General features: G+C 47.5%; 1 protein-coding gene across 1 annotated transcript in view; it reads left to right on the forward strand.

The window, feature by feature from the left end:
* KSR2 (kinase suppressor of ras 2) overlaps positions 1 to 26,084 on the forward strand; it is a 399,224-nt gene that overhangs the window by 345,357 nt on the left and 27,783 nt on the right. The window contains exon 14 of the mRNA XM_055323016.1: positions 1,448 to 1,815. Within this exon, the coding sequence (XP_055178991.1) occupies positions 1,448 to 1,815 (368 nt within the window). The remainder of the gene's footprint in view (positions 1 to 1,447; positions 1,816 to 26,084) is intronic.

Raw genomic sequence — 26,084 nt, forward strand, 5'->3', positions numbered from 1 at the left:
AGTAGAACCAGTATTTCCAGAAAAAAATCAAGTCCTTTCTGCAGTTACTGCGCTAGTTGAAAAATTATCCTGGGGAAGCCAACGGAAACTGTGTCATTTCTCCAGAGTGTGCCATGAGGGACAGGTTGCTCAGGTTTGGGGTCAGGAAGATCTGTGGCCAGCCAAGAGGCCACCTTCTCAGGCTGCTGTCAGGACTCACGCCTCTGGGAATCCCACTGGCTGGGGCTCCTGTTGTTCCCTCACTCAAACCAAAGAACCCAAGGGGGAGAGCATTTGCAACCACCGCTCTGGGAAGACAGGCCCCTGGACCGTGCAGGAGTGTGGGACAAAAATGCAGAGTTCTGGCCCTGGCCTGACTTTTTTTCTGATTCAGTAGCTCTGGGGAGGGCCCAGGAATCTGCATTTTCTCAGGAAGCCCAGTGGCTGTTGGATACAGGTGGTCAGATGTGTGCGAAGCCCAGTGGCTGTTGGATACAGGTGGTCAGATGTGTGCAAGGGATTTATGAGGCTTTCATTTCATTGCAAACCTCACACCGTCCCTGGGGGCAAATTTTATTAGCTCTACTTTATGATGAGAGAAGGCAATCTCAGAGAAGTCAAGCAGTTTGCCCAAGGTCACACAGAGGCCAGATTCCAGCTCATTTTGTCTGATTGTTAAGCCCATCCTATGAGCCTCCCTCCTACCCTTTGCCCTCATAGCTTTGGAGGAAGCCTGGTCATCTGGCCTGTGCAGAGTAGCTCTGACCTGTTCCCGTTTCTGATTCATCAGTTCCAATTTTCTTGGGGGAAGCAAAAGGCACTGCATATTGAGGGTTGTCACATGCTCCATGCAGACACCTGATGCACCCATAGTTCAGCCTGTTGTCTTCATTACACATGCATGAGTAGGCAGGTCAAAACATCATGGCAGAATAGGAAAGCATTGGATATTAGGAGTTGAGACACTTGTATCTTAACCCAAGCTCTGTCTGTCTGTGCGATGCAGAGCTGGGCAACCTCCCGGGATGACCAACCATCCCTGTTTGCCGGGACCGAGGGGCTTCCAGAGGGAACTTTCATTTTTCATTACTCTCTACACTCAGTAGAGGGGTCAGACTTACAACCCCGAGATCAAGAGTCATATGCTGTCCTGACTGAGCCAGCTAGGTGTCCCCTCCCCCAGGAGACATTCAGTGCCCAAACCAGGAAAGTCCAGCAAACCAGCATGGGTGGTCCTCTAGCATTTCTTCTCTGGGAGCCTCAGTTTCTCCCCTAGCAAAAGGGCATTGGATAACCATGATCTCCCTTTCAGCTCCACCTTATATGATTCTAGACAAGAGTGACCTGGGCAAATAGATATATGTCCACACTGGCGAAAAACGCACATAGAGATGTGTCCAGAACTGGGGGACCTCGTGGAAAGGCAGGGCAGGAGCCACTCTGATCACTCTCCCCTTCCCGGCCACAGAATGAAGAGGGCCACGATGAGGCCGAGGAGTCAGAGGATGAATTTGAGGAGATGAACCTGTCCCTGCTCTCAGCCAGGAGCTTCCCACGCAAGGCCAGCCAGACCAGCATCTTCCTGCAGGAGTGGGACATCCCTTTTGAGCAGCTGGAGATCGGCGAGCTCATTGGCAAGGGCCGCTTTGGGCAGGTGTACCATGGCCGCTGGCATGGCGAGGTGGCCATCCGGCTGATCGACATCGAGAGGGACAACGAGGAACAGCTAAAGGCCTTCAAGCGAGAGGTGATGGCCTACAGGCAGACGCGGCATGAGAACGTGGTGCTCTTCATGGGCGCCTGCATGAGCCCACCTCACCTGGCCATCATCACCAGGTCAGTCCTTCCCAGGCTTCCCACCCATGGATCCATTCCCAGAGCTCTGCCTCTGGTGGCCTTGAGAAGCAGGGGTTCTGGTTAATGCCTTGTTCTGGTAAATGGCGCTTCTTCTGGCTCTACCATTTACAATGGTGTGGTTTTAAGATTTGACATTCCAGAAAATACTTTTGATGCCAAAATCCTTTGGCAGAGTGGTGCCACAGGAAGGGCACCATAAATGGGAGGTTAGGAAAGTTGGTTCTGGTCCCCATGTACTCCAAGGATTTGTGAAACAACATCACTGAGATTCACTGTCTCCGTATTTAAATTGAGCTGAATGGATCCAATCAGGAATTGGCTGATTTTTTTCTGTAAAGGGCCCAGGAATGAATATTTTAGCTTTATGGGGCATACAGTTTCTGTACCAACTGCTCAACTCTGTCCTGTGATGTGAAAGCAGCCACAGACAAGATATAAATGATTGTATGTGGCTGAGTGCCAATAAAACTTTATTTATAAAAGCAGGTGATGTGCTGGATCTGGCCCTTGGGCCCTAGTTTGGCCAACAGTGGGCTGAGATCATGATGACTTCTTTCATTCAAGAAGCAGACAACATTTGCAGCACTTTACCATTGCTATCTTAAATATCCAACAACCATGATCTATAGCTGCACAAGAGATATAGTGAGAACTGACATTAAGAAAATGTCAGGTGATAGCAACTTTCCAGAACTTGATCTCTAGCCTCACTCAGTGACATGGGGCATTGAAAAAAAAATAGCTTTGGTTTCAATTCTTTGGTGTGTTTTTAAACTCTGGCTGTTGCTCTCCTGTTGCATTAGGGCTAGCCATACTCATGCCATTCTTGGTGTGGCCTGTGATGCCAAGAGTCAGCTAGGATCTCTCTCCTTCTCATTCTCAACTCCAGTGAGAAGATCCCAAACACACAAGCCTCTCATCTTGACAGGTGTCATAGTAGGAGCTGTGAGCTCAGGAAGAGCCAGTGGGTCTTTGGTTCCCTTGTGATACAAAGCATCTTTGAGCCCACTTATAAGATCTCAGGGGTTAGAAGAAGGTGTGTTATTGTCTGTCAGCATTGACTGTGCAGATGATGGATTGACTGGAATCCATGTGTCATATGGTAAGTGTTTTCAAAGGATTGGAGATTGAGAAGTGCCCTTCAATCATTCCTAAACGAGGGTAAACATGTTAGTTCTCAACCCTGAAGAGAACAGAAGAGGCTCTCAAATAACCAGCTCAGATGGTATGCAGGGGCTGAGCTGTTCTCATGAGGTGAGTGTATCAATAAGCTTGTGCTGAGTAACAAGCTACCCCCAATGCTTGAGAGTTTTCCTCTCTTCTGTGGACAGTTCTGTGCTGAGCCAGGCCCAGTAGCTGGGCTCATGGATGTGTCTGTGGTCAGCTGGCAGGTCAGACTAGGAGCTGGTCATTCTTGGATATCCCTACTTCTGTGTCCACAGGTTGGCAGGTTGGCAGCTGGGGTGCCCTGATTCTCCTCTTCATGGCCTTGTATCCCCCAGCAGCCTAGCTTGGGCTCATTCTTGTGGTGGTCTCAGGATTCCAAGTGCTGCAAGAGGTTGAGCCCTGATGGGCAAGTGCCTTTCACACCTCTGTCATGTTGCATTGATCAATGAACGTTGGCCAAACCAACTCACATGGTCAACCTAGATTTGAGGCATGGAGAAAGAGACCTTACCTCGGCATGGGAGGATTTGTGATGTCATGTGACAGGGGCATAGATGCAGGGAGAGGGACAACCTGTGGCTACTTCTACAACCTGCCACAGCTCCTTTCCTCCTCTCTTCATTATCCAGAATGTATCATCTTCCTGCATAGCCTTTTATTTTGGGATGTGTACATCTGGTTGGTTGGAAGGTGGTCTTTCCCCTCCCCTCACTGGCCTTCTTTCTACTGCTTCCACCAGACTGTCACCCCAAATTTCTCTCTGTCAGCTTCTCACCTTCCAGTAACCCCTCTTTTTGACATCCCCAAACTAGAACTTTGAAACCCATCATCTCCTGTCCTTTGCCTGGCCCTTCTAAGGACCTCTTGCCTCCCGCCCTCTGACTTTCTCAGTGTTACTGACGGATCCCAGTACCCCAAGCCTCCCTCACCCCTTTCCCAAGGGCTGGGCAATTAGAAGTGGACAGATTCAGTTAGCAGCCACCCTTGAGAAATAAGTGGTCATTATGAAAATGTGTCACTCATCCTGTAAGCCAGCTGCATTTGGGGCCTGAAATTTCTATTATGTACAAACTCTGCCCCCCTACTCCCCGAGCACCGTAACTGCCTGCAGATTTCACAAATAGCACAGCCTTTTCCTGGCACCGTGATAAAGACTCTGCAGCTTTGGGACATGTAATTGGTCTATGAAGTGTTTTGGTATTTTGTGTGAAGAAGCCAGATGAGCCCCAAAGAAGTGGCATTTATTCTATATTATTGTATCATTATTTATTTTTTTATCTTGGGGGATGCTCTGTGAACCGCATTCTCCCATGTAGCACCATCCACTTGTTGACCATCAGGCCTTTTATCTGAACATTCAGTTTGAAACCTGATATTTGAGTAATTTGATTAATCACCTGCATCCACATAATTGGCTGGCTGAGGTCGATGGTTGGACAATAGCCAACCAACTGGAACAATTTTGGGACCCTGGATTTATTTTACAGGGAACATAAGACCAGATAATTACCTGGCATATTCCAACTAAATTCACAATGGCGTGTTCTAGCCAATTACTTAGTAATTATCATCGGAGTTAACAAGTATTTCTAAGATTAGCTTCCTTGTAATACGATGTGTATGGCTCTTGGGGAATGAGTAATAACCAACTAGTTACCCAATTGCTATATCCACAAATACAATTAGCAGCAGGATTGCTAAATCGTTTCACGATTGGGTCATTATGAGATTATTGCAAAGCTATTGGCAGTCTGCACAATCGTTCATTTTAAAAACTCCAAGTGGAATTTGAAAGCCGACAGAGCTGAATGAAAACATCTCTCATCCTTCCGCCTTGCTGCAGAGTTCCCAAGGCCTCAGTGTCCCCATCTGCAAAATGAGGCAGAAGTGGGTGCTTGTGGCAGGGTCCCTCCAAATCTGACAAAAAGCTCTGGGAATGGGCTGGTTTGAAAAGCAGCCTGGAACAGCTCTGGAGTGGTGCTCCCTGAAATATAGTCCGCCTGGATCTCCTGCATCAGAACCAGCAAAGGGAGGAAAGTCGTTCAAATGCAGGCACCTGGGTGCTCCTGTATTGGTTTCCTAGGGATGTTGTGATGGGCACACACTTGGGTGGTAATATGACACATATTTATTGTTCTGCAGTGCTAGAGGTTGGAAGTCTGGAGTAGGTCTCACTGGGCTACAGCCAAGGGCTGCTCTCCTTTATGAATGAGAACATTTCCTTGTCTTTTCAGCTTCTAGAACATTCCTTGCATTCTTTGGCTTGTGGCCTCTTAATCCTATCTTCAAGGCTAGCGGTATACCCTCTTGCTTCCATGGTCACATAGCCTCCTTCTGTGGTCAGATCTCACTCTTACAAGGATACTTGTGATTGCATCTTGGACCTATCCATCTGGAAACCTCTCCCATTTCAACATGCTCAACTTCAATCACATCTACAGAGTCCCTTTGGCAATATATATATATATTTTTATTCAGAGGCAGAGTGAGAGAGAGAGGCAGGCAGAGAGGTAGAGACACAGGCAGAGCGAGAAGCAGGCTCCATGCAGGGAGCCCCATGTGGGACTGGATCCCGGGTCTCCAGGATCACACCCCAGGCTGCAGGCGGCGCTAAACCGCTGCGCCACGGGGGCTGCCCCCTTTGGCAATATTGAGATAACTTTTGTGGTTTTCAGGGATTAGAACCTGGATATCTTTGGGCTTCAGTTTTTAGTTTATCACATCACCTTGGACCTAATGATTTAAGCCCGTTTGTAGGTTAAGACTTTCTAACCAAGCTCCCCAGCCCATTCTAATCTGATTAATATCTGGGAACCATACCCTGGGGCATATTACCAGTGAGTACCTACTGTGTGCTTAGCACAGATGCCGATGTAAACCAGCTAGTGCAGAGGGAAATGGAAACAGGAATGTTTTTGGGGAAAAAAAAAAAAAAGACAAGACAAAATTACAAAATAATTAGGATCTCAGTGGGAAGAAATTTGTTATTAATCTGGTGACAGGAGCCAGGACCAACCTACCTTAGCTAGGTGCCATGGAGACCAGACCAAAGCAAAACACTACCACTGATGTCTCTAGGAGGGCTTCATTAGCAGGAGCCTGATCCCATTGAACTCATCCGGGCCATATTACAGATATGGAGACTGAGGCCAGGACAAGAAAGTGGGGCTGGGACAGGAACACGAGGTCTCTAGCAATGCACTTGATCCTCCAACAGCTTGAAAACCCTAGCCTCCCCCAATCCTTGTCCATTCATTTATTCAGTCATCAGATACTTAGTAAACACGTTGAGTACCAGGCACTTTGCTGGATGCCAGGGGATGACACTGAGCAAGACAGACATAGACCCTGTTCTCAGAATGCTGTCATTGTAGTGGGGGAGACAGACTAGTGCTAAGTAATAATGAGACCATTTGAATAGGTCCCAGCATATTGAAGGAACCAAGCCAGAGCAGTGCTATAGAGAGACTTGGGGATGGAGTTATTTTAGGTGTGCATTATGGGACGGAGGATCCAGGCAGCCTCTCTGAAGAAGTGGCATTTGTGCAGAGACCTGAGTGCAAAGAGCCAGCTGTGAAGACATGGGGCAGGGCACACATAGCAGAGGGAGTAGCACATGCGAAGGCCCGGGGGTAGGAATGAGCAGGGTGTGCTTTGGACCAGAAAGAAGACTGTGGTAGAACATGGTCGGTGAGGACGAGAGGGTGGGAGGTGAGGAAAGAAGCCAGCAGGGGCCAGACTGGGGAGGGGAGTGGTGCTCGAGCCTGGTTGACTTGGGCACTGATGCCTACAGCAGCCCATCAGCTTGGCACCAGCTCATTTGGGGCAAGATTGTTCATCTATAGGAGTCTGGCCCATGCATGTAGGATGGTTAGCAGGATCCCTGCCCCCTACCCACCAGATGCCAATAGTACCAAGTCCTTAGTTGTGAGAACCAAAAATGTCTTCAGAGATGGCCGAATATCCCCTGGGGCAAAGTCACCCCCAGTCAAGAACCACTCCCTGAGAGTCTCTGGTTTAATTAGTCTGTAGAGACCACAGGTTTCAGTACAAAACTTCCCCCACATGACTACGAGGCACGTGGGAGACCCTCTGCTGTAGGACCTGGAAGCCTGGCGAGAGGTCTGGATCTTATGCTCAGGGTAGCCCTTGGAGGGTTGTGAGCAGGGTCAGGAACTAATGTCTTAAAGGACAAAAGAAAAGAAAAGAAAAACCCAAAATAGAGGGTGGTGGCCCAGGAAGAGTATTTTGACAGCTGCCGAGGCACTTTATCTGGAGGAGGGAGGTGGGGGCTTGTGGGAAATGCCAGTGTATCTGCCCTGACTTCCCATTCTGGTCGGCGCCGATGACTTCACCAGGCACCAGTGCCTGGTCCCTCATCCCGGCCCGCTGCCCTTGGCCAGCCCGGGAAGCACTGCGTTATGACGGCCCTGCGCCGTCGCCCTTCTGCCGGTGGTGCGTCTGTACCAGCAGCTCCACCCTCGTTGTCACTAAGGGTGGGTCAAGGGAGGGAGAAGCCGCCCCATTCTTCCCGAAAGGTTTATCACCATGTCCCAGTGCGCTTATTAGCTCCTGCCCCAGCCCTGTCCCTGGAAAGGAAGACGCAGTGCGCTCATGGGCCAGGCGGAGATGACCGGGTCCATCGCGGGGCTCCCTTCCTGGAAGCTAAACGGGGCACAGCTGATCCTCATGTCAGAAACCATCTCCCTGCCTTGAGAGGCATTTATTTAATGTTGATAAAGGCAGAGCCCCCCAAAGACACCAAAACAGCAACAGGTTCCACCAGCCTTCCACAAGTGCCTTGCTTTGGGCCGGGCATGGTGATGTTCTTCCTTTTGTTACTGTGCCCATATTACAAGTGGGCAAACTGGGGTCAGACAGGGAAGGGGAGCCCTTGAACAAGACTGGCAGGACCTGGAATTGAGCAGAGGGGGATCTGATGTTAGCCCAGCGGCTTCCTTCTTTGCCTCGGGCTGCATCCGCCAGGGCAAGGGGGGTAGGCAAGATTACTACATTGCAGGATTTCCCGGATCACACCAGACTCACCTGCGGGACTTGGTAACAATGCAAGAGCTAGGCTCCCTCCTAGATCAATGAGCCAAAGCCTCTGTCTTTTTAATTAAGTTTTGGAGGATTTGGTACACTGCGTTTTGAGAGCCACTGGCTTATTAAACCGGTTTCATTTTTTTGTAGCTTTGATTCTGTTTATGTACTAACATACCCTGTAAGTTGCTATGGGCCAGCACACACACACACACACACACACACACACACACACACCTCTTCCATATACACTCTACATCACACACTCTCTCTTCTCTTTCTTTGTCCTGCTCTTTATCTTATAAAACACACACTCTCTCTCTCCCAGCAAAAGACTTGTAGTATTAACAATAACAATTGACGAAGATCCCATAGCCCACAAGCCCCCACCTCCCTCCTCCAATCTTTTCCTAGAATCTCCAAATTATTTAAAGCCATGCTTCAGAGCAGCCCGGTGGCTCAGTGGTTTAGCGTCGCCTTCAGCCCAGGACCTCATCCAAGGGACCTGGGATCGAGTCCCGTGTTGGGCTCCCAGCGTGGCGCCTGCTTCTCCCTCTGCCTGTGTTTCTGCCTCTCTCTCTGTGTCTCTCATGAATAAATAAATAAAATCTTAAATAAAGCGATGCTTCATAGCGTGGACCCCTGGCTAGCATCACCTCGGAGCTTTTTAGAAAGACAAATATAGGATAAAAAATTCCCTCTCTCCTAATCAGAAGCTCTGGGGGTGGGCCCACTCTCTGAGTTTAAGAAGCCTTCCAGGAAGTCTCTATGTGCTCAAGATCAGAGCCCTCGCTCTAAAGAGACCGGCTCCCACTTCCTACCCTGAGTGATCAGGCTTTTCTGCTCCCAAGAGCTGCACACCCTTGAAACCTCCTGCGGCCTCAATGAACCATTTTGCCAGGCGGCACGGATTGGTGAGTGGCTGGGCCCAGGAAGAAGGAGGGCCCAAAGTGAAGACCAGCAGGGGCCTGAGAGCCACCCGTTAGCTTCAGTGCTAACGCGTGTTCACAGATGTGCATGGGACCCTGGCTGAGTGCCTGGCTGCCTGCTAGGTTCTCAGAACACAGTTCCTATTGTCCTACAAAAACTTTCCATTCCAGCAGAAAAGACGGTCAGTAACAAATTAGACAAGTAACATAACTACAGCATTGCCTTAAGAGCTGTGAAGACCACAAATGGAGGATGGGTCAGAGTGACAGGAGGGCTACTTTGAGGAGGGGCTGAGAAGAGGTGTCTGGGGGAATTGACATTTGCACTGAGACCTAATGAAGAGGAGCAGCAGGGAAAGAGTGGTCCAGGCGGTGGTACAGCAGGTGCAAAGGCCCTGAGGTGGGAATGAGACGGGCACATCTGAAGACCAGAAGGGAGTATGTGAATGACTGCAGGGAGGCAGGAAGGAGGCTGCAGGGCTTCAAAGGTGTGAATAAAGGTGTAGAATTTATTCTATTGCAGTGGGAAGCCAATGAAAGAGCTAACTCACAGCACTCTGCAAGTTTCCTGATGGCCTGGCTGCCTGCTGCCTCCTCTTACACTCTGCTAATTCGTCAGTTCAGTGTGTCAAAACTCATTTGGTTGAGAGCAGTGAAAGCACCAACCTAGCCCAGCCCCAAAGAATGCAAGCAGAGGAAATGGGATTCTGGGGTGCCCTGGACATCGCTGTGGTGTTTCCACCTGAGTGGGGCTTCAGAATAGGTGCCTGAGTGGTTCCTCTGAGTTTGGGAACACCGAAAACTTAAGAGGCTTTTTCAGGGGTGGGAATAGGAGGGATCAGGACAATAAGGGGCATTCCAGAGACATCTTGTCGTGAGAGAGGGGCTTGGGATATACACCCCAGGAAAGAGAAAGGAACAGGACTTCCCCACTGCTTTCAGGAAGATTTTAAAAAATTTCTCATTGGGCAAGTGTCCTCAGTCGCTGGGTGCCCAGAGTCTGAATGCAGTTGTGATGTCATGTGAGGATGGCTGGATTTCACCCACCCCCCAACTCCAACCCCTTGGGGCAAGGTAGTAATGAAATGCCGTGGGGCCTCATTTGCACAGCACTCTAAGTCTGGTAAATATCAGGAGCTTTTTAATAGACAACGTCCAGCTCCGAATCAGTTCTTGTTTTTTGTGCTTTCAAATATTAACAGCGCCAAGCTGTAATATTTGACAAATAGAGGACCCTGCCTTCTAAGACAGTAGTAACTCCATCCCCGAATGAGATCTTGACTTCCTTTTCCAGTAACTCTGTGCTTGTGGGCTTTCTGATTTCTTCCCCTCTTTGGGCCAGTTTGATTGTCCTAAATATAACATACAAGAGTGGGGGTGGGGGGGGGCACTGAGCACATGAAGATTCCGCCCCCCCCATCATCTAGTGGAATCGTCTTCCTTTTATGTTCAAAAAGCTGAATTGCTTTTCCTTTATAAAGCACAGCTGAAAAGGTTTTTTGTCTGTGGCTGCCTTTAATTGTGCTGGAATGTGAAGCACCCCGGGACTTTTGTGAAGGAAGCGCTATAAATGCACTGCATCATTATCATCATTATTATTAACATCATCTCATGTACATTGCATATGCCTGTTGGTAAATGACCATATGACCAGCAGAGGAGTTGCCTGGGTGAAGGCTTCGCCACTGGCCACCACATTCCTAAAATCTCAAAGATTCTAAATTACTGTGTGGGCCATCTGTTATCACTTAAAAAGTCACTTGGGCGTCTTATTAGGCAAGTGATAGCTTATTGAAAATACAGATCAGCAAAAAAAATGAAATTCACCTGTAAGGTCTACAGCCAGAGGCAATCACATTAACATTTTGGTATATATCTTTGCAGTTTCCATATATATATATGTGTGTGTGTGTGTATATATATATGTGTGTGTATATACACACACACACACACACACACAAACTGATGGTTTGTATTTGTCAGGCTAACAGTAGCTGCTATAACAAATAAGTTGTAAAGCATTAGATGGCTCTACACAATGGAAGTCCATTTTTTGCTCACATGGTAAGTCCAAGATGGGTGTTTCTGGAATGTAGGTGGCTTTTCCTCAGATGTGGAGGGATCTAAGGCCAATCTCAACTTTTGGATCCAACCCTAGGGCTCAGAGTGCTCTGCATCTAGCTGGGGAAAGAAGAAAGTGCATAGAAGTTGTGTGGGATGTTTCCATGAGCCATACTTACGAGTGATGCACATCATTCTACCCATGTGTTATGGGCTGGCACATTTCCTTGACCACACCAGGCTGTAAGGGAAGCTGAGGAAGAGCCAATTGTACTCCCAGGAGGAAACTGACATGGGTTTTGGTGAAGAGCCAGCAGATCTTTGACTACGCAGACATTTATGGATAGATCTTCTATCCCATGAAGATAGACTCATCTGGCAATCCTGTTCTATGACTTTGTTACTTTCACCAAATATACGTATGAATGCTCCATTTTTTGGATTTTGATTTTTTGCAAATTTCTTTACTTTTGTGTGCTTCTGTTTCCTCATCTGTAAAATGGGATGACCCTTTTCCCTCCTGCAAGGTAGAAATAAGAATTAGAGATCAAGCTATAGCTTAATGCCTCCAATAGCCAGAGGTGCTCAATACCTTGTATTTCCCAGTTGCTATGATAATAATGATGCTACTCTAACGATGATGGCAATAATGATAGTGATAGCAATTAACAGTAGTGGTGTATTTCCTCCCGGGTGCCAAGGCATCCCTGGCACTACAAGCAGCAGGTGTTTTATGTTTATTATAACATCAAATGATACAAGGTGATGGCTATAGGTTGACCCCTTGGACTCATGGCCCAGTACTGCTCCTGGCTTGTACCTTGGCCATGTTACTTAACCTCTCTGAGCTTTGACCTATCCACAGGGAGATGTTGACAAGGAGCTGGATATCCTGGTCTCTAGCTCAGAGAAAGGTTGAGGCTGGAAATAACCATGTGTGAGTCATCTGCAAAGGAGTGGTGATTGAAGCTGTGGGCTTCTGTGGAAGCTGAGGTCATCCAGGGAGGTGCAGGAGTCACCTAAGGACAGAGCCTAGAGAACCTCCCCCCTCACAGGGTGCCTTGGTGGGGAAGGGTCACCATGCACAGGGGACTGAGAAGAAGCAGGCAGGACTAGAGGAGCCTAGAAGAGCATGAGGCCCTGGAGTCAATCCAAAGTGGTATTGCATTGCCCACCTTCCCCCCTCCCTCATTCCCTGGTACTCCATCGCTGTGTTTTGTTTTCATTAGAGCACTTCTCACCATAAGATAATATCTTCCTCAATTTGTCTGCTTGCTTTTTGTCTCTTTTCCCTACATCCTTTCCCCCACCCTAGAACATAAGCCCTAGGACAGCTGAACCTCAGCTATTTGGCTCACCTCTGCATCCCCAGTCTCTAAAACACTGAGTCCTCCTTAAATACTTGTTGAATGAGTGAATAACTATTTCCAAAAATATATTCACACACATTATCACAGCCTGCTCCTCTAGGCAAGTGTAGCAGCAAACAATGAATGGTACTGTTTACTCGGAATCACTGAGAAATGAGTGGGACATAAGTAAAATGTAGTACAAACTGGTGGGGGGGTGGCTATAGGATGTGAGGGAATTAACAGGGACCAAAAGCAAAAGATGCCAACTATGTGATGTAAGTGAGAATACAAAAAGAGACTGGGTGTAATGGTGGAAATGAGGAAGGGAAGGCATGGCCCCTGCCCCCTGATGCTCACAGACAGGTAACTGGATGATTCTCAGTGTCGCAATCTCTGCAATAGGATCCTGGGGAGCTGTGGAGACCTGGAGCTGGCCCCTTTTCCAACCAAGGAACTGGCCAGAGGGACAAGAAGGTATTGGCATTCCTAACAGCCAAGAACTGTAATGCAGAGGGCTGGCGTTGGGAGGGAACAAGATAGGGAAGAGGCAGCAGAGTCAGCAGCTGGAGTATAGGACCCATTTGGGTACTAGCAAGAGATAAGAAGCTGGAGATAGTCTGAAAGGATCTCATGGGCCAAGCTAAGGAATCTGGACTTTTCTCCCAGAGGCAGGGAGTACTACCCAGAGTTTTAGCCAGAGGAGTAACACAGTCCAGTTCGCATTTTAGAAAGACCACTTTGGGGTGATCCCTTTCCTTAGAGGAGCTTGCAGTGGGACTGTCCATCTGTTCCCCGTCCCCCCTCCAAAAATGGTGTGGACAGTGTTAATCCTCCTCGGACATCAGTGGGAACAAATGTGGGGTTTAAAATGCCCTAGGTTCTAAAAGATACTTGGCATGACTCCCTGAGGGGAGAGAGCAACAGCAAGCTGGCAGTCCTCTGGAAACAAAGGCATTTTCAACAGCTTTCACTATTTACCCAAGTTAAAAATAGCCAGCTGTGCTCCCATGTTTTGAAGGCAAGTGTGGGCAACATCAGGTCCTTAACATGTGTTCCAGAAACCAGAGGGACGGTTTCCTCAGCTTTGCTGGCAGGCCATGGTTAAACAGACTCAGGAGCATGGGGGCAGCTTTGCAGAGGAAATCAGGGTTGTAATTAAAAGCTGGTTTTCTGCGATCTGATCGGCCTGCGTGCAAATACTGGATTTTCTGTCTTTTGAATGGGTTTAGTGACTGTCTGAAGTAGGTACATTCAATTCCCCCATTTATGGATGAGGAAGCAGATGAAGCAAGGTGGCTACGGTTACATAACGCTGGGGATGGTCAGGATTTGAACTCAGGATTGTCTAATTCAGACCAGAGTTCATAACAAACCACTCCCTCCTGTTCTTTCCCTTCCCAACTCTAAGTTCATCCTTCTTTCTAATGCCTCTTGGGCCTCTGAGAACCCTGATCTGCTGGTCCTCACCCCTGGGCAGGGGGAAAAAGCTGACCTACATCCAGGTCCTGTTCATTTGTTTGAACCACCAAACTTACCTGGCTTATGACTTGTTGAGTGGCCAGGTGCAAATTGTAACCCTGGCATGTGTCAATCCCCTCCCCTCTCCTTGTGGTGGCCTTCAGGGTGGTGTGGGTGGGTGGAGAGTGGGAAGCGTCAGATCAGTATGTTTTCACTGCTCTGGGAACTTGCTGGGCCCTGGGCTTTGCTTTGATGTATTCCCAAACTGGTTACGGTTGCTTGGGCACTTCTCAGCTTCTGCTTTGTCCCTGCCTGGTCGTGTTTAAGATAATTAAGCCCATAAATCAAATAATAAATAGATATTGACTCTTTGTCATGGACTATATCAGGATTGATTGACCAGTGGGAATACTGCTTTCCTCAATCAATGGGGAGCCAGGGGGATAAATAAATCTTGATAATGACTGGCAAGAGGAAAATCAATAGGTATATTAATATATGCATTGGGAGCCTATCTCTTTGAATGTGAAATAAGAGTTTGTTTTGGCGGAAGAGGGAGAACCCGGGAGACAGGGAGCAGGACGAGACAGACAAACAGTATCCCTAGATGCAGGCATGGTACCTGGCACACCTTGGGTACTTATTATTATTATTATTTTTTTTTTTTGGTGAACTACAGAGGTCCAAGGAAAGGTCTGCTTTAAAGAGAAATGGTATTTATTTATTTTTTTCTATTCTCTGAATGTTGAGTGCTCAGAAATCTCGTCTGCTTGTGGGCTGCACCCTCCTCTGGAAGAAAAGAGAGGATGGAAGCCTGGATTGATGGGGAACGGAGACCAGGCTGCTTAGTGGCTGGCAACCCCCACCAAGGAAGAGATTGCTGAACTCAGGGACAGGGAGCAAAATCAAAAGTCTGGTTGGCACGTTGAGCATAAGGTACCTCTGAGCCTTTCAAGAGGTGACGTCAGGTAGGCATTTAGATAAATGGCTGTTCAGAGTGCAGTTCTGGACGTGAGGCCCAGAGCTGACAGTCATCTGTGCTATGAGAAACGAGGAACCAAGGGCCTGGGGCAGCACTTCTCCAAGTGCAACTCCTGGGTGGGGCCTGAGAATTTGCATTTTTAACTGGTTCCCAAGTGATGCTGACACTGTAGGTGTAGGAACCCCACTTTGAGAACCAGTGAGGGCAGTGGGGAAAGATGTAGGCGAGAAGAAGGCAGAGTGTGCCTATAAGGAAGCCTGATCAGGAGGGGCCAGAGAATCGAGGAGAACCAGGAGGGTGTTATCATGGAAGCCCAGGGAAGACAGTATTTCAGCAAGGGAGCGTGGTCAGCAGTCTCAGATGCTGCTATAGAAAGACCAGGCGAGATGCAGCTGGAAAAGTGTTCCCTGGAACTCCTGCAGCCTCAATATTTTGTTGGGTTGTGGCTTTCCACCCATTGGCAGACATCCCTGTTTACCTGTCCAGGGATGTTTGACTGCCCAACCTGTGCTCCTAGGTGTACACCATGTGAACTTCCAGGTTAGGGCCGAGGTTCACGTGGGAATGGAGCTCTTTACCCTCTGAACTGGAAGGATGGTGACCATTTCAGCGATGCTAGTAATAGTTTCAGAGGGGCTGAGGCACACAGCTGGAAGATCCATTCCCAGAACAGCAGGAAAGAGCTGAAATTCATCAGAATGGCTGTACGGATTCACCGAGGCTGGAAGTGAGTCCGCTCCCAGAGTGCTCTTTCTGGGCACGGCACAGCATTGTTTTCAAAACCAATCCTTGATGTTCAGCACAACTAAAAGGAAGGAAGGGAAGTTGGTTGCTTGGTTGAATCCTTGTCCATATAAGAGAGGGCTTTGTTGTGAAGTGCCACTCTCGATATCAAGGGCAACTTGTGTGTTGAGCTTCTACTGCATGCTGAGTTCTCTGCTAGGTACTTTAGAGCTATTGCTTCATATAATTGTTGTCCACATTTTACAGATGAGGAGGCTGGGACTTTGGGAGATGAGGTGGCTCATCCAAAGACCTACAGCTGGTGTGAGTCTGAATCAGGCAATACCATTGACCTCTCTGATCCTTAAGGCTCTCTTGAGCCTTAACACTACCAGGCTCTACTGTGTCATCTTAAGAACAGACATAATTTTGTGTTCGAATATTCCTTGTGACTGTTCTCCAAGGCTCTCTGAATGAGTTTCATAGATCACTGTCATGCTCTGGTCGCTTCTCTCATCCTTGGGTATGGAGTAAAATTTTTTTAAAGATTTTATTTATTTATTCATGAGAGACAAAGAGAGAGAGAGAGAGAGAGAGAGAGAGAGAGAGAGAGAGAGAGGCAGAGACACAGGCAGAGGAAGAAGCAGGCTCCATGCAGGGAGCCTGATGCGGGACTCAATCCCGGGTCTCTAGGATCACCCCCTGGGCCAAAGGCGGTGCTAAACTGCTGAGCCACCCAGGCTGCCCAAGTATGGAGTAAAATTTATGGGGATTTTCCCTATATAGAAAATTTAACTGGGGTGGGGAAGCATTCTTACATGTTAAAGTCAAGAATCTGTATATCTCCCAGTGCCCGGCCGTGTGCGTCATCAGAAAGTACAAGCCGACAGTCACCAAAATAAGCTCCAAAAACTCTTGGTTTACTAGTTGTCTGGATCTGAGTAATTAGACTTTAATACAGGTTTGTCAATGTAAGTTTTTCGTTTGGACTGGTAATTTTTAAGCCTTTCTGAGCCTCACTTTTCTGTATCTGTGCAATGGAGATTATAGGCCCCTACCTTGTGGGATTGTTGAGGATTAAGTGGGTTTCTACATATAAGGCACTAAGCCTGTTATACCTTGTAGAAATTGGTAATGGAAAGCCTCACTAAAGTGGACTCAGGATGCTGGCAGGGAAGGCTGGAAGGGGGAGCTGTGCCACTCAATGTCAGTGGCAGGAAGAATCATCAATTTACAGACCCCTAACAAAAGAATCTCCACAGGAAAGAATCATCAATCCAGACCCCAGCAGGGAAAGATGTACATTGCTTCTCCTACAAGGATCTACTAGCCCTGGAACTCAGCTGATGAGCAACTCCTCACCCTGAACCCTTGCTTCTCTCCTCTGGACTTGCCTTTCAAAACAACCCCTCCCAGCTTCCGCTTCCTTCTCCATAAAATAACGTCCTCTTTGTTTGTTGGACTTACCTATGGCTTTGCCATAGCTTGCTTAACCTGGGTTGCAATTCTCTGCTATTTTGCTGTTATAAAATAATGGGTGTTTTATTTTTAAGGCTAATAACATGAAGTTCTATGTAAGTATTGGCAATTCTCGTTGCCGCAGTGATTATTACTAGTAGCCCTGCATCGTGAGTATGCAAGAGGGGCAATGCAAATACCACTCTTGTCATATGCTGCAAGAGGAAGAACTTTGGACATGGAGTTATGAGTCCTGGCTTTATCACATGCTGGCTGTGTGACCTTGGTCAAATCACTTCCCCTCTCTTAGCCTCCGTGTTTTCATCTATAAGGGGAGATAACCATGTATGTTTCCCTGGGTGGCTAGCAGGAGCATATGGAATGGCAAGACTGAAAACTTGGCATGAAATGGCCAGAATTAGAGAAATGTGGACTGGTTTTAAAAATTGTCTAATAATAACAGTTTATGAAGCATTGACTACATGTCTGGTGGTGATCTAAGCACTTCGACTTTTCCCAGCTACCAGGTGAGGTTGGTACTTCTGTACTGGTGGAGCTGGGATCAGGGCTCCTGTCTGCTGTTGTCAAAGCGGGTATACATAAGCACTTTATTGGGGAGGAGGATTTTCTTCTTGAACTGGCAGGTGGCAGTGACCCAAGTTTCAAGCTGGGGCTGCAGCTGAGGGGAGCGGCAATCAGTGTCCCCTTCCTGGGGTCCAGTACCTCAGTGGTCTCCCGGGCAGACCATCCCTCTACCATGACTGACAGATGAGAAATAGGGCCACGGGTCCCAGCTGTCCTCTCCTTTTGACAGAAACAGAGAGTCTTGGGGTTGGGAAGTTGTTCTTGCCTCTAATCAAAAGGCTCGTCTCTGAGTCCTCTTCAAAAGCAGATTCCGTTTCTTGTAGGTGTTCAAAAGACCCAAATGAATGCCGAGCAGGAACAGACCCAATATCTTCAAAGGCAAGGAAGGAGTCCCAGCCATCTTCAGACTTTCCCCAGCTGGAGCCAGTCCCTCCTAGGCGACTATTAGTACAGCCTTTTGGGACTGAGGCCCAGATCAAGGATTTTCAGTGGACTTGTCTGGAGTTTATGTAGACCACTGGGGCATGTCCCTGCATGTCTGGCACCCAGGTCCGATCTCTATCTGAGCAATAGAAGTGCTTCTGACAGGCTCTCAGGCAAAAGATGCTGTACCTTAGCCCAATGGGCTATTATTCATCTTGTTAACTCACTGTTTCCTGGGCCCAGCCGGCCTTGCACCCGTTCCTCCTGTTGGAATTCTGCTTTCCCTGCCCCACCCTCTTCCTCTCCAGCTTTCAGCCTTGGTGCTGGGATATCCCTGGGGCTTATCTCACTCATCCAGTTACAGAATATGAAGGTGGAAAATGAGTGCTGTTGACATAGCATCTGGAGGGATGGGCCTTCCATTATGTGCTGCGTATGGCAAGGGAAGGGCCGGAAGGGAGCCAAAAGTTCAAATACTACTTCTGCTGTGACCTCAGACAAACCTTTAACCTTTCCAGCTCTCAGTTTGTCTGTTTGTGAAATGATTAGAACATTACCTACTTCATCTTTATCTGGGTCATTTTCCTCCTTGACTGGGCCTGGTTTGCCTAAGCTGAACCCTTAGGAGTGAATGACCACTCATTTATCCATCTATCCATCCATCTATCCACCTTTCCACCCATCTACCCACCCAACTATCCATCCATCCATCCATTCATCCATCCATCCTCTCCTCAATTCATCCATCCATCCATCCATCCACCCATCCACCTTCTCATCAATTCATCTACTCATATCATACCCCCACCCCTCTTTACAGATGTACCCATCCAACATCACCACCCTTCCTTCCCGCGCCCATCCAGCATTCGCCCTGTCTTCCCCATCCATCCATCCATCCATTCATCCATCCATCCATCCATCCATCCATCCAACATCCACCTGCTCAAGTACCCTTCTTCCTACCAACTCATCCTCCCATCTCCTGCCTAGATATTCATATGCCCATCCACCTACTCATAGCCCATCTACTCATAGAATGATCTAGCCATCTAGCCATTCAGCAAATGCTTGTTGAGAGCCCATTAGCACTGGTAGGCACTGGGAATGAGAGTTTAGAGCTTTCCTTCTGAGACCTGTTGGAGGTCAGACAGTGTGTCATAATTAAAGCCAGCTCCTTGGAGCAAAGCAAGGGTAGAGTAGGGAAACATCCATAGACGGGAATCGCAGCAGACTGCACGCCCATGGAAATGAACTTTGGGTGGCACATTCCCAGATATGAAAAGAAAACAGACCATCTAAACAAAAAACAGGCAGCAAGGCTGAAAGAATCATCTCTGCCTCCTGTTTCCTTGCCTTTGGTCTTATTTTTATGGGATTCTGTGCTGATGAGCATGGAAGCAGAGACCCTAGAAGTACCTGGAGGTCTTGGGCTGGTGGGGATGGGGAGAAAAGATGCCAATTTAGTAGGCTCCAAAGTAGCTTAGCACATTTTCTGAAGGTTGGAGGTGGGGAGAGGGATGAGTGGCAGGGCTGTTCCCTGCCTACTTTACACCCCATTAACTCCCATCTTGTAATAATGTATCAGTGGCAGGCTGGAGTTGAGTTATTCATTATTTATAGAGAAAGAGTTTGCTAAGCAAATCATCAGTTCAAACAAGATCACAGGGGGGTAGATTTAACCCACTCAAAAAAAAAGAAAACAACCAGAGTAGAGCAGAGCCTCAGCACAATCACTGGCTGCAGGCAGATGGAACTGCTGGGGACAGACGGACACCCACTGGCCTTAATGGTTCCTGCCTTGTAATTCCAGAAACCTTCACTTTATTTCTAAGTGGCCTTTCTCTGAGGAACGCATCTCCTCCCCTTCTCTGCTCCATTTGGCCCGGTTTCAACAACTGGTTCTGTGTTGCCTTTCAATACTGCAGTAAAAGGCTCCAGTCAACCCTGATAAGAATATCTTTGGGAGTCAAGTGTCAAAACCAGGTCTCTTGAACTCCTTCCCCTGTGTGAGATGAATGGTCATGGTTTTCTTTAAATGTCTTAAAGATCTCTGGGCCTTTCATGTAAGGACATCCTCTTGGACTTGAAGTTGGGACACCTGCTTTCCCATCTGGGTGCTGGATGATGCCAGGTCCTCCACTTCCTTATCTGTAGAATGGGCACACTACATGCATATGCTATACATACATCCCTATGCTATGGAGATATTTCAAGCAAGAGATTAAACCAGACAGTGTTTTGTAAACCAAAAAAAATTTTTTGAAACAGATGTGAGGGCAGATCATTTTTTAGGTGGATGTCAATGAAAATGAGAGGCATTGTTTTTTGTTTTTTTTTTTCTTTGAAAAATGAGTTGTTTCCATTTTTCTAGTAGTTCTGAACCTTGGCTTAACATTGGGATTATCTGGGGAGCTTTTTTAAATTTAATTTTTAATGAATGATGTTGGGACTCCACCCCAAAAAAGGTCCTGATCCAAATGTTCTGGGGTGGGACCTGGATGTCCTTTCATTTAAGCTCTCCAGGTAATTCCATCATGGAACCAGGATTAGGAACCACTATACAATTCCCAGATGAGCCATGTTCAATTTCTCCCCTGACCTGCGCCCAAATCCCTGTTCCATTGTAACAGGGACCCTGGAGTCTTAACCTCCTAGCTGCTATGTTCTTTAAAAAGGACAGATTATGTCTCGGTTATCAGAATTATTAAGAGGAATAAATCCGACAACATAGGTGAAGTATGTTTCTTTGATGCCAATACACAGCTTGGGCTTGACAACTGATAGCTAACATCACTGTTGTTACTTCTCACGGGTTGGCCAATAAAATACCAGTTTCAAGTAGCTTTTGGGCTTCCTTGGGACAAAGTTCAGAGATAAAATTCAGTTTCTAAAGAGCAGCAAAAGCTGTGTTAATAGATAGAAACAGTTCTCACCAGAAGACTCGGAATAGCAACAGTAAGGAGAATTACAGTTTGTTGGGTACTTAGTAGGTATCAGGGCTCCTGCCAAAGCCTTTACTTGAATGATTTGGGGTCATCTTATAGCTACCCTCCTGAAGTAGGTACAACTATTATTTCCATTTGACGGATGAAAGATCTAAGGTTAGTGCCATCCAGGGAGGAGTCAGGGAAGCTGGGCATTGAGGCCAATAGCCAAGCCCCAAGCCTCTGCACTGTGAGTTGGAGAGGAGAGAGATAACAACCATGGTGGTCCTACCCGGGATGGTTAGGCGTGTGCCTGGGCTCATTTCGGTTCTGCCGAAGCACAGAGACCATTCTCCCACCTTGTCTTTTCAAGAGAACTAGGGCCAAGTATGCTCAGGTAGTCCCTTCCCGTTTCCAAGCCTCCAACCACCACCACCCGCTCCCCGCCCCATAAAATGGGGATGATGAGAATACATGAGATTATGTAGAGGATCCAAGGTGATGCCAGTGAAGGGCTTGAAACAGTGCACGTAAGGAGTGCTAGTGAAAGACAGTGATTAGTCCAGCTGTACTGTTTTTCTTGGGGATTTCACAGACCCCAAAACTTACCTCTACCACACTGCTGTGCATCCTTGGGCAAGCTACTTCCCCTCCCTGTGCCCCTACTTTCCTCTTCTGTACAATTAGGACAACCTAATACCCTGTCCGGTATTAGGTATTAGGATCAGATGGCTGTGGAAAATTAAAGCAGTCTGAATATTCAGATGCTTAGAGTAGTACAGGGCATAGCTAAGTGTTAGCCATGCCACTGTTGTTCTCATTGATTTATTCCTAATTCATTTGTTTTCATTTTTTTCCATATGCTAAAATGTAAGTTCCATGAGGGCAGAAGCATTGCTTTTTAACCTATTACCTAAAACGGTAGCTGATACCATAGTAGGTGCTCAATAAATACTTGAAGGTGTGAATGAGGGAGGGAATGAATGTTAGTTCCCAGGTGGCTGATGTATCTCTTAGACTATGCTGGGGTTTGGCTGTACCACTGCTGTGAGCGTCTATTGGCTCTGACATGACATGATGTGATGTGGCTTGGGAGCTCAGCCTTGGCTGAGACTTTGCTCACCTGTCTGTCTGTCTGTCTGTTTGTCTTACCCCCTCCTTTAGAAGAGATGGCCATTCCCTGAGTCACCCAGACATGACACTTGGCAGTTACTTCCTCCTGGATTTAGACACTGCCCTGGTCCAACTTTACCTGTCACTCAGGTGATTGCCTGTATGAAGGCAATTGCTCATTTGGGCTCTGGAAGTATGCAGAAGGAGTAACTGCCTCCCTGCTCCCAGCAGCAGTCTCGGGCTCCCTTTGGCTGGTTACAAGGGACAAGGGTCACATGAAGAGGCCAGGATAGTGGTAGGTGGAGTTGTGTTGCACGGGACAAGGTTTCATCATTCTGCTGTGGAGCACTCTGGAAGGATTTGTATTGGCACACTGGATGGGGCGCATAACGTGGTTTCCTTTTGAGTCACAAAGCTCATTGCCCTGCTGTGTGCAGAGCAGGTTGGAGGGAGGGAAGTGGAGGAGGAGGCAGGCCAGTGAGGGACCACTGGGTTCATCAACTGAGAAGGGCCCTTAGGACTTCCTGACAGCAGTGGGAGGTCTCCTTGGGCCCCAACACCCTGATGATATTGGGACGATGTCTTAATGATGGCAGATGCTCTCTCTTTGCCTTCTCTGCACCTTTGCCAGAAACCCTCCTCCACAGCCACCCTTCCCCCACGCAGCAGGCTCTGCTCCCTCTTCTGTGCCTATCCTCCCACATGTAGCCTGAGCCAGACAAGGGTCTTTTCACGCCTGTGTCCTCCCCTACACTAGAAGTTCCAGGAGGGCCTGGATTGTCTCCTTGAGCCATGTGACTGACCCCAGAGTCTAGCACTCAGCCTGAGACCCAGGAGTCACCTGTTTATTGTACAAATTTACGCCCCAGGTGGTTACTTACAGGGAGACAGGAAATGAACACACTGTTAATTGTTTTTAATCCTTGTAAGGAAGAGCAGTGTTTTGGTTGGTACTCTCCATGTGCCAGGCACAGCAGTAAGCTCTTTAGATAAATTGCTTAATTTTCAGAACAGTGAATTTGGTTCATTAAATCCAGCTTATGGATGAAATAAATGGAGGCTAAGAAAGATAAAGCAACATGTAGTGGTAGAGGCAGGGTTCACATCTAGGCATTTCCTTGACAATTCATGAGGATGGTCCCGTCACTCTTATTTTGTAGATAAGGAATTGAGGCTCAAAGGGGTTAAATCACGTGACTCTGTTCCTTGACTCGGAGGCACCAGAGCCTATCCATTCACTCTGAAGCCCGTGAGCTACCTCTGGGCCTCTGTCCAGCTGCTCCTCTTATAGGAGAGAGTCTAAGGTCTGCTTGTCTGCTTTTCTCCTGGAAAAGCCCCCACACCAGGCTTTCTTCTCCCATCTTCCATGTGATTTTTGAAGCTGCACTGGGAGGTGACAGTCAGCTTTGTGGACAACATGGGGCTGTTCTGACACCAAGAGGATGGTAGCTCCGAAGCAAACAGACCCTCATTCACATGTGCTAAACAGGAATAGAAATTACAACCTGAAACTGACAACTCAGGAAAAAAGAAAGAAAAAAAAAAAAACAAAAAACAATGTTTTCTAAGTGGGAAAAGAGAGGATATTGGCCGGGAAGAGAAATGTCATTTTCAGGCTGCCAAAAAGAGTGTTAACATATGATCTAGAGAACCGATAAAATCCATAGACTAATTCTTCTGGGCTGCCTCATTGAAATAATTTTTGAAATCACATCTGAGAACCTTGACATTTTGTTTCTAATTTTGATAGAAATGATGTTTTGTTGGCTCAATACGGTGGCATGTGTGTCAACTTTGAAGGTTCCTTCCTAGTTATGGACATTCCAAACCTGTGTCCCCAATTGAAATTTTCAAAAATGGCTTTGTTAATCATTAATGTATGTGTTCCTTCTCTTGGCCGTCCATCCAGCCGCCCAATCCAGCACAGACAAGAAATTCAGCATTATACCAGGGAGGAAGAGGGGAAACACGGGTATGGGCAGGGTATGATGAAAACTCATGGAGAAGGGCAATGGGCTATTTCCTGACAAATAAGACCTTTAGAAGAAGTGGGAGATGGAGGAAGGGTGTCCTTGGTGGAGGGGATAGTGTACTCGAAAGCAAGAAGGTAGGAGAAAGAAGGTGCCACATTTGGAAAAGTATCAGTTGTGCAGTTGGATTGAAATAAATGATGCTGGGGCAGCTGGGTGGCTCAGCGGTTGAGTGTCTGTCTTCAGCTCAGGACGTGATCCTGGGGTCCTGGGATGGAGTCCCGCATTGGGCTCCCCACAGGGAGCCTGCTTCTCCCTCTGCCTGTGTCTCTGCCTCTCTCTGTGTCTCTCATGAATAAATAAATAAGATGTTAAAAAAAAAAAAGGAAAGTAATGGTGCCAATTTGGTGGGGGGTATGGTGGGTCCCAAAGTCTAAGGTATTTTGACCCGGAGGGACAAATAATCAGTAATAGTAAGAGTAGATATTAAGCCTTAGAGTGTGCCAGGCACTGTGCTGAACAGACTGTTGAGTGCCACTTTGTGTTAATGAATGCTCACAGCCAATCATGGGGGTGACTATGATTATTTATCAGCTTTTTATAGATCAGGCTCAGTCTTTGTCCATTCAAGCTGCTATGACAAGACACCATAGAATGAGTGGCTTATAAACAGACATTTATTTCTCACAGTTCTGGAGGCTGGGAAGTCTGAGATCAAAGTGCTGGCAGAGCCAGTGTTTAGTGAGACTCTGCTTCCTGGTTCACCGATGACTGTCTTACCCTTGCCACCTCACCTGATGAAAGGAGGCAAGGGGGCCCTCTGGGGGTCTCCATTACAAGGCACCAATCCCATTCATGAGAGCGCCCCTCTTATGACTTCATCACCCCTTAGAGGGCCCACCTCCAAATACCATTGGCGTGGGGATGAGGTTTCAACAGGATTTTTGGCGTGGACAGGGACATCCAGTCTATAGCAAGCTCCAGGAAGTTTCGTTCCTTGTCTCAAGTTCCCCGGGGGTAAACCACAGGAGCATAAGTCTGCTCAGGCAGGAGCCTGGGGAGGGCTGATGAAACTCAGAGATGAAGGAGTAGCACGTCTGGGCTCTGGTTTTAGAGGGTGAGCAACATCTCCACATGCCAGCTCCAGGTTGGGGTTAATCCCTGAGCTTCCATTTCTTCACTTTACAATGGGGCCGACTATACCCACCAACACTCAGCGCTTGCAGTGATGTGATTGATAGCTTCCACACTGGTGGGCAGGATGGTTAGAGACTGGCATGACATCTGAGCTCTGGCCTTGAGCTTGTGAGAGGTCTGGTTGGTCCTAACTCTTTATAAATATCCCAGCCCCCAGCCCAGACATCCCCTCTTACTGGCCTCCCCAGAGCATCCCAGTGTGCATGCCCCTTGCATGTTGAGGTGGCTGGACCCTTGTGCACTAGAATCTCTGCATCTTTGCCCTGGAAACTTTGTAGACAGGAGCGAGGGATTTAAGGAGGCCTGAGAGGGCAAGATTACCTGGTGAATGATGGGAAGGAATTCTCTTGGTGCCCTGGAGTCAAGAGCTTAAGCAGGGGGGAAGAACCCCAAATGAACTTGAGTGGCAATTTTTGCCCGTCTCTGAAAAATTGGCACAAACTTACATTTTGTTCGTGCACCTTCTAAATTGGGTTTTGGGGAATGACAGGGCTTTGAATTGAAACAGATTACCAAGGTGAGGCTTGGTGACTAATGGAAATATTTGTAATAGGATTACATGGAGTTTTCATCTTTCCCATGAAGATGCCACATTGTCACATGGCAACCTTTCAGGGCACGGAACCTGTGTTTTTAATCTCTCCGGACATTTATTTTCTGTTTTTAAATGATTGAGAGGTGAGGTCACATCCCTGGGGTGACTTGCTTTCTATCTGTGAGAAGCAGGAGAAAGCTATTAACAAAAACATGAAATTGAATCTCACCGAGCAGATTCCCATTTGCCTCTGCTCTTTGAAACCACTGTGCTGCCCAGTTACGTACAAATGGAGGTGTCTGTGGGCATTTGGAAGAGAACTGTG

The sequence above is a fragment of the Nyctereutes procyonoides genome, unplaced genomic scaffold (assembly GCF_905146905.1).
Source record: "Nyctereutes procyonoides isolate TBG_1078 unplaced genomic scaffold, NYPRO_anot_genome, whole genome shotgun sequence".
Lineage (NCBI taxonomy): Eukaryota > Metazoa > Chordata > Mammalia > Carnivora > Canidae > Nyctereutes > Nyctereutes procyonoides.